Source organism: Cynocephalus volans, chromosome 5 (genome assembly GCF_027409185.1).
Source record: "Cynocephalus volans isolate mCynVol1 chromosome 5, mCynVol1.pri, whole genome shotgun sequence".
Taxonomy (NCBI): Eukaryota; Metazoa; Chordata; class Mammalia; order Dermoptera; family Cynocephalidae; genus Cynocephalus; species Cynocephalus volans.
In genome coordinates, this window is record NC_084464.1 from 21,645,191 (window position 1) to 21,654,415 (window position 9,225).

Consider the following 9,225-nt stretch of genomic DNA (forward strand, 5'->3'; position numbering starts at 1 on the left):
AATCCCAGCTGTAAAATAAATGACTGTCTTGTTTCCCATGGCTATCAGGACAGCATAGCAATTTCGTAGATTACTGCCTTGTCAAGAATGCACACAACCAATTTCCTCTCTATCTTTTTTCTTTTTAACTTGATGCATTCAAAGGCAATTACGAGTACCAGCCAGGTGTCAAAAAAACAAAACAAAACAAAAACCACAAAACCCCAAAAGCAACACTGGAATTTTTTCAGTGTAAAAAAAGAATATATATCATGCTAAAATTAATAGTTATAAAAAGCCAACGGGGCCAAACTTAAGAAAGGTAATTACAGATTTGTTCTGGTTATTGGGAAAGATATGTGAAAACTGTCACCATTAGAAACTCAGTAACAAAGCACTAAGCTCGATCTTGTATTTCAGTCTCCTTCTCCTAAGGGGAGGAAAATCGACCAAGGAACAGGATGTTCGCTGTAGGATTGTGCTTAATGAAGAAGAGGAACGGATGGTCAGCAATGAACTCTTCCTCTGGCAACATCATGGCAAAGGTGGCAATGGCTCCGGTGGCAGCCGCCGCCTCTGTACCCTCTTCATTCACTTCCACAAAGGACTTGTGGACAATTTTTGATATAAAAATATCTCTGGCTCCTGACATGCCGGATAGATCAGCCTTGCGACTATCAAAGAGATCCTGCAACCCCAGGCGGGCCAGGTCAGAGTTGAGGGTGTAGCTCTCTTCCAGTTTGAACCTGGGCAACTTGACAGTGATGTCAATGGCATGCAGATTCTCAGGTCTGGTCCACTCACGCAGTTTTTCCAAAGTCAATTGTTCCTCAGTCTGGAATTAGAATGAAGAAAAAAAAACCCATAAAATTAATTTTATATAAGTAATAAAGGATATTTTAAATGAATGGATCCATAATGCCCATTGCTAATTACTCTCCTTCATGTTTTGTGCCAAAACAGTTCCAGCTGGAGGATTTCATTTCTTTCTGGCAGTTGGTGAAATAGAACAGAGCTGTGTTCTATTTCAGTCATCAAGTTCTCTTATAGTCATCAAGGGTCCAGGTGCACAGACTTTGAACACTGGTTCCAACATCCATCCTCCCATCCCTCCTTCCATGCCTCCTCCAATGCATCCATCCATCCCTCCTCCCATCCCTCCTCCCATCTGTCCACCCAGGACTTACTAAACCCCTCTCGCACGGAATTACTGTGATAGGCCATGACAGCTGCTATTACCCTAATAGGTTGAGTGGCACAGGGAAAATTTTCTCAGTTTCTTCTATTTACTCTGAATCTCACTGAAGCTGTGGTCATCTGTGAACCTCACTGGAGCTGAGGTCATCTCTACTAACTTTAGCTCCTAGGTAAAAATTTAAAAGACAGAAGATGTATTAGGCCTAATTCTTCATCTAACAGGGATGAGAACTGTGCCTACCTGATGGCACTGCTATGAGCACCACATGAATGACGTTCAGAAAGCAAATGGCACACAGCAGGTGCTATAGAAATGTCAGCGGGTGTCATTACTGTTATCATTATTACTATTGGACTGGAACAATCAGAGAAAAGACTAATATGAAAATACAACTGAGGGCTGGCCCATGGCTCACTCGGGAGAGTGTGGTTCTGATAACGCCAAGGCCACGGGTTCGGATCCCATTATAGGGACGGCCGGTTGCTCACTGGGAGAGCGTGGTGCTGACAACACCAAGTCGAAGGTTAAGATCCCCTTACCGGTCATCTTAAAAAAAAAAAAAAAGAAAAGAAAAGAAAAGAAAATACAACTGAAAAAGGGAACACATTGCTGGTAATATATGCAAATAACTGGCATTAGACCCCTTCCTGACAGCAAGTGTGCTTCGGGAGGAGGTACAGAAAACCCTCATGGCAGGCGAGGGTTGCTGAAGAGAAACTGTCATCTTCACAATTTTGCCTAGTTCTAGCCCTGGCAAGAGGTGCCATAGCCTTTAAATTACATGTAATGGAAACCCCATATGAAGTTCATATTAGGAAATAGGCCTAATTTTCAAACGAACATGTCACGTGAGGCTTTTCCTATTGTGTGCTGATTGGAAATTTCATTGACAATCTACAGGAATCGTGGTGAAAATGAACAGCGTCCCAGCAGGACTTCATGGTCCGTGACAGAGCTCTGTACTACAATGCTGTGGGTTTTTAAATCTTCTTTCCTCAGTGAAACAATCCTCATCTCGCTGTGCTTTCCTCTAAAGTTAATTCAAGGGACTCTCGGTGAGCTGCCACTGGCGGAGGTTGCACTCGGGTAGGTCTGCAGCTGTGTTCCCAGCACGACTGCTCACCGAACGTGGCGGGGCATCTTTTCAAGGACTTCGGAGTAGTCAGTGTTGCTGGGCTGCACTTCCTTTTACTAAGGAATGGCACAGTATTGGAAAAGCCACGGCAGGTGACATCCGTGACCACGTAACGAGCACCTGCCATGCAGCACACACAGGAAGAGACGGTACACCGAACGGAAAGAGAAAGCAGGAGCTCGGGAGCCTGTTACCTGCTTCAGCCCTGAGGACTCGTCCTGGATGTCAACTGGCAGCAGGATAACCATGCTGAGCTCCCGGCCTTGGTAAGGCAGTTCCAGCACACGGCACTTGAGGTCCTGGATGTAGCCGTAGGGAAATTCTTTCTTCTGATACATCATTTCCACCATCTTTGTCTCTTTCTGAACAGTTAAAAAAAAATGACTGGAATGATTCTGGTCTTCTACAGCAAAGAGTAACTGGAACAGGGACATCTCCTCACCTTGTTCACTCTGAACGGCGCATTGGTTGTGTCCTCTTTCTTGAACTTCTCCTGCCAGCTTCCCTTGAAATAGATGGCATTCACTAGCACCAGTTTAGTCATGTTGTCAACCAGACCCGCAGCCAGCAGTTCTGGGATTTTCCCTAAAATGATAGAATAAGCTTTTTAAAAGATCCATGCTGACATTCCAAATTTGAACTGACAAATTATTAGCACTGAAATGAAATTCAAACGTATTCTTTCTAATTAATTTTCATTTAGCACGGTATTAAGTTAGGAAAGCCCTATGTGTGTTTGTACTTTAAATAACCCAACTTGTGGGGCACAGCAGGACGACACACAACCGTCCCCAAGGAGCCAGTGCTTTGAAACCAGGCAAATGTGCTGAAAAGCTAAAAACAGGGGATGTCTGATAAACAAATGAGCTCCATTTCGTGGTTACTCTTTTTCAGGATAAAAATTCCTTCATGAAAATGTTTTTAGTCACCAGTAAACCACTTCTTCAAATCTGTCAAGTAAAAGTCTGCTCTCAAATAAGAATTTAACAAATATCCAAAAGGTAAAACAATTTCTCCACTGAAACAAAGTGTCCTCTGGGACCACAGGCATGCCGGGAACAACTCCTGTGACAGAGGACAGGCGTGCTGGAGGGCCATCGGCTCACCGAGTGACTGCACGAGGAGAGACACTATTGAACAGACAAACTGAGCCTGCAAGTGAGTCAGTCCCCATCTGCCACACCTGATATAGTGGCAACAAATATTTATGCCCATGGAAGTTTGTAAACACTGATTTCATGTATTCCATGAAATTCCAGGACATGTCTTTCCATATGAGTATTAAATAATTTTGGGCAAGCTGGATTCTCCTCAAAATTTTTATTCTTATTCAATGTTGGTTTTAAATTTAAAATGCAATCTTGGGGAACTGATGAGGGAAAAGCATTTAGTGCTCCAGTGAAATCATGCTGAAGCATCCACTCTGATGGGTCTCTAACGTTTGGAAGCTGCCCGGCGACGGGCAGTGCAGAGCTCACACACAGGGGACACTGTCTGGGTCACGACTGGGGTGGGGAGGAGAGGACGGGGGGGGGGATGAGTCGCAGGAGGGGAAGATGGATGGAGAATGGCCTTTGGTCATGGTTCCATTCTGCCCAGTCTCTGACCTTCCGTCTGCGCTTTGACCCACTGGTTTATGGCCTTCCTCGCGTCCTCCGAGGCGTGCTGGAAGTCCACAGGGGCCACGTCAGCACCGTACATTTTCTGAGTCGAAGCCAAGAACTCCTATTTCAAAGAAAAGAAGGAAATGTCATGAATAGCTCCTATGACATATAGAAATGGTTTTCTACAATCCTTAAAAGCAACAGAAAATTTCCTGAAAGGCTATATTTCATTATAACACAAAAATTCTAACTCATACTTTTTTTTTATTTTGATAAAAAACACATAACATTATATTTACAGTCTTAACCATTTTTAAAGGTACAGTTCAGTAGTGGTAAATCTAACCCTTGTACTTCTGATGTATAAAATTGACTGTTTTCTCACCTTTGACTAACATCTTCATAAAAAAGCGAGTACTGATTGTACTTGGAAGTGAACCGTGGCATTCACAATGGCTTTAGTAAAAGGTCCGGGAGCCACCTTCTATACAATTAGGGAGAGCGCTCTCTGCCTTGTGTTTTCACCCTGTATTGTTTTTCTGAATGTTTATAAATTGTAAAACTGACTTCCGTGACCTGACTGAGTTGGAAAGAATCCATAACCTAGTGGAGTTTTAGAATATGAAATGCAAAGTGCTTACGGGAAGGAAAGCGTAGGTTTTCTCTCCATACAATCGATTCGCAAGTTTCAGAATATAGGACGCACCACGTTTGTTGATATCAGCATTCAGACTCTGAAATCTTGAATGAATGTCCTCAACCATATTGAAATGAAGAGTCTAAAATAAAGAAAACATTCTTTCTACAATCATTTATTCGGAAATTATATAATGATTCTCTGGTATTTGCTTCCATCAAAATAAATGTGTTTTTATTACTAATTTTATCAATGATTCCCCAACTAATACTTTATTAATTTGTCATTGGACAACAAACAATAGGGAATCCAAAATTCATGGCTTGGTGAGACATAATAATTACAGCATTAAAAACTGCTTTACATCACTTTTTTGTTATAATTGAACATGAATGGTTGATACACTCAATATTTATTTGTCTGCTTTTTTCCAAGAAAAATCACACTGGCATGTTCATATTTATATTCTGTATCAAATATAATTTTACTGTTCTCAGATTGAGGCTTTTTTCTTCAATTACCCTATTAGCATCATTAACTCACTTCACTAAAATAACTTCTTTACACTTAACATTCTGGCAAAAGTTCAATTCTCCTTGTGTCAGTTACAAATCAAGAGGCCCTTTATGGTTTTATGAGTCCTGGTCTGGTTCCTTGCTTTGAAGACACAAAGAATAAAGCCCCACACTGTGCAGAGTCCACAATACTCACTGGAATATGGAATGTTTGCTTTGTTACTATGATCCATCTGTTTTAATGGAAATGGGGGGAGGGGTGCTTAAAGTTATCCTTTGCTGAGGTTGCAAAGTACCCGGAAAGCCTCAAAGCAGGAGCTGATACAACCCTGCAAGAAGCAACTAACAATCAGTATCAGTGGTAAAGAAAAAAAATATGTGTTTTAAAACTTAAAAATGCTTTCATATGTGCAGTGATGAGTAACAGAAGCTTTGCAGCTTCTTGAACTTGAATCCAGGGCCGCACCTTCCCGAGGAACAGGTGCAGTGTAATTTGTGGCACGTGTGTTAGATAAGCCTCTACTTACCACTCCTTTCCAATAGGCTTCAAGAGAAAGCTGGAGGTCCCCTCTCAGAATTAAAGAACAGCAGGCACAGAAAGTCCTCCATGCCCATCAAGGACGGGAAGGAAGGCTGGGCATCCCCACCTCCTCTCTTGCTGTAAGACTGACCTGCCACACAGCCAGGGGCTTGGTCCTGCTCTGGAAGCTGCTGGGCCTCCCTGCTCCCCTCCCACTCCAGGGCCCTCCCACTACCACACAGCCATGCAGTGCCAGACACAGGGTCAGGCCCTGAGAACACAGAATCATCTGTCCCCATAAAAAGGCAACACCAGCAACGTCTCCACCATAGCGTGTCCCCTGCGTCTCATTACTCTCCTTATGTTCAAGGGTTATGTTACATAACAGGCATTATTTATAAGTAGTGGGTCATCCTATGCAAAGCAAAAACCAGAAACTGCTAGCCCAATAGGAGGTGGTATAGCTCACAGGAAAGCTGTCAAAGATTACCCCAGTGCCACAGAAGCATCACCCTGCCTGGATTTTCTATCGGCTTTGTTCACTGCTGTATCCTCAGCAAAACAAAAACCAGTGTTTGGCACACAGTAGGTGCTCAGTAAAGACTCCCTGATGGATGAAAGCCTGAGTACAAATGGAAGGATCTTGTGGCTGTTCTGAAAGTCTGACCTCATGACACGTGGTGGGTGAACACAGAAATACAGTTTGAAAGCCCATCGCAAGAGCTCAGGGCACATTTCAGTGCAGGCTTTATATGAGCACAGAGCTGGCAGGGAAAGCAGACTGTATTTGTTTGTTTCTGCTGACCTTGGACAGCTGTGCCGCAGTGTTGCCTCTGGTCCCCAGGAAGACCATGGCCATCGCTGAGGAAATGCTGAAGGGAGAGATGAAGATGTTTCCAGCGGGATTGTTTTCACTCAAGGTGTGGAACAGGTCCAAGGCAAAACGGGCATTTGCTGTGCTCAGCTGCTCCATGGTGAAGGCTACAACACAGAACAGAGGCCACGCCAGCGAATTAGAAAGAGCATTTCCCCATCCTCTTTCCCAGCTTGAGCCAACCACCCTGGAACACCCTGGAACTTGTACCTTCTCCCCTCTTTGTTTCTGTGTTTCCCATATGCACATGTGTGGTACCAGGCTGGCCAAGGGCTCAGCAGTAACACAGGATCAGGCCCAGAATGTGATTGGACTCCCACCTCACACAGGTGAGTCCGGGGAGACCCCAGGCCCTGCCACTGCCGCCTGGGCACAGCCACCCAGCACTCGGTGCTCCCAACCTACTAAGTTTGGGAGCACATGCATTTCTGACACTTTGGTTCAAGTTTCTGCTTCGTTTGGACACTAAATCCATTGCCTACATTTACCTGAAATAGGAACATTTCTATACACAATCATAACTACCTACTTCACATTAAAACACATGCCAGCAAAGACATCATTATAATTAATAAATCACTGTCCTCATGTTTGTGATTCAGTCGCTGTTTAAGAGGTCGAGTGTGCACAGCCTCAAAGCTGGCATAGGACACGAGAGTTTGAAAACCCAGCACAGCAGAGTCCCAAGCCTCTTCTGGTTTGGAGCTGCCCAATCTGTGAATCGCTGTTTGCTCAAATAAACTCTTTAAATTAGAAAAAGAAAGAAAGAAAGAAAAGCCAACACAGTCCAGCGTCAGGCGTGCTGGCAGGGTAAGGGAGGTGGGGACAGGCGTCCTCCCTTCCTGCAGGACCCCAGCTCGGTCACACACTGAGCCACTTCGACCTCGTCCATCAGAGCCTGAGCTCCCCACATACAGGCAGAGAACAGTGCGGGGCTGCTCAGCGCGAGCACAAGTTGGATTCTACTGTCCTAGGAAAGTCGTCGGGATCGCGCTGTCCTCCCCCTGCCCCCTGCTGTGGCGGTGGAAAGGAGAGGCGGCCCGTCCTGGGGCTGCCTGGAAACCGTCACACAGGGATCAGGAGGGGAGTTCCTGGAGGAAGGAAAACGTTCTGATCTCAGGTGCCCAGGCCACCCCCGTGCATGGCCCGGCCCCGCCTTACCCGCAGCCGCAGGGCTCTGAGCTGCCTGCAGGTCTGTGAGGAAGAGGCCCTTAAATAAGCCGCAGAAGGGGAGTGTCGCCCAGGCGGGCCCTTCCCTGGTGACGGCTACGAGTCCCGCCTGCGAGGGCTGGCGCAGTAGAAGCAGAGCTGAGCGTGGCCTCCACGCAGTCCCTCCTCAGGGGACCCACACCTTTCTCAGTTTATGCCTTTCCCCAGATCTCTTTGCATGACCTGATCAACTAAGGTGAGAATGACTGAGGTGACATATTGTGTCACCTCTTAGAGGGCAAATGGTTCTGAGTCCCAGCTATATACTCCACACTCAGAGGTGGGGGGTTGGGAGGGAGGAAGCAAACTGAGGGCTTTTGCATAGGGAAAGAGAGGGTCCTCCAGGGAAAGATAAAACAGAATCAGATCCACACACCTGCTCTCTGCCTCCATGATGTCACCTCATTGCTGCACCCTCCATGGCGGTAGGTGGACAGGTGAAAGGGGCCAAAAGCTGGTGAAGCCTCTTCTGCAAGGGCCTTGATCCCACTCAGAAGGGAGGAGCTCTCATGACCTGATCACCTCCTAACGGCCCCACCTCTGAATACTGTTGCATTGGGGATCGTTTCCACATGAGTTCTGAAGGGGACACAACCATTAGACCACAGCTATCCAAACCCAGCCCCTCCCTCCTGCTTTCCATCTCCCACATTCCGTTCCCTCACCCCCCTCTGTAAAAACCCCTCAGTAACCCTGAGTCTTTGAGGTGGCTTTAGTCTGGCCACTCCCCTTCAAGTTTACTGGAGAGACGGGTCAGCCCAACATCTCTCCTCGGGTCACTGGTATTCCTGAATAAAAGCTGACCTCCATTTTCACCGACATTTGACTTCCAAGTGGTTTGCTTCTGAAAGGGTACATGCAGCCAGACCCGTGTGCCCTGTAGCAACAGGTTATCGTGGGATCTGCACTAGTGGCTTTATGAGGACAGCAGGTGAGCATGTTAACAGTGCCCACCCCCACCCCCCACCCCCCACGTGATGTCCTGTACCACCTTGGGACTCTGCAGAGTCCCACCAGCAAGAAGGCCCTTGCCTGGTGCACCCCCTAAACCTTGAGCTTTCCAGCCTCCAAATGTAAAATATAAACCTCTTTTCTTTATGAATTACCCAGTTTCAGGTACTCTAAGTGACAGAAAAACAACCTAAGACACATCCCAGTAGCCCTAAAAGTCTTATCTCGTTCCAGCATCAACTTTAAAGTTTAAGTCCAAAGTCTCATCTAAATATCATGTACATCAGATGAAACTCAAGGTAGGATTCATCCTGAGGCATTTCCCCTCTAGCTGTGAGCCTGTGAAATCTAATATGTTATGTGCTCCCAAAATACAGTTGTGAGACAGGGACAGGGTAGACACTTGCATTTCACAAGGGAGAGAGGGAATAACAGGTTCCAAGTAAGTCCAAAACCCAAAAGACAAACATTAAATTTTGAGACTTGAGAATAAACTGTTTTGATGCCTTGTACCACCTTCTGGACACACTGGGGTGGGGGTTGGGTCCCCAGTGCTCCAGGGGACCCTGCCCCCATGGCTTTGCCAGATGTAGCCCAAACCGC

General features: G+C 45.9%; 1 protein-coding gene across 1 annotated transcript; it reads right to left on the bottom strand.

The window, feature by feature from the left end:
- Positions 1–409: 409 nt before the first annotated feature.
- On the bottom strand, positions 410–6,561 carry LOC134378709 (leukocyte elastase inhibitor-like). Its single transcript, XM_063098026.1, has 6 exons — positions 6,394–6,561; positions 4,558–4,695; positions 3,920–4,037; positions 2,755–2,897; positions 2,507–2,674; positions 410–814 (listed from the first exon to the last, which is right to left on the bottom strand). The coding sequence occupies exons 1-6, from the start codon at positions 6,559–6,561 to the stop codon at positions 410–412; spliced, it is 1,140 nt and encodes a 379-aa protein (XP_062954096.1).
- Between the last annotated feature and the right edge of the window lie 2,664 nt (positions 6,562–9,225).

Coding starts and splice junctions, on each gene's coding strand:
- LOC134378709 (XM_063098026.1), bottom strand. CDS start 6,561: ATGGAGCAGCTGAGCACAGCAAATGCCCGTTTTGCCTTGGACCTGTTC. Junction 2,675..2,754: donor CGCCGTTCAGAGTGAACAAG/GTGAGGAGATGT, acceptor TTAACTGTTCAG/AAAGAGACAAAGATGGTGGA. Junction 815..2,506: donor AGTCCTCAGGGCTGAAGCAG/GTAACAGGCTCC, acceptor TTCTAATTCCAG/ACTGAGGAACAATTGACTTT.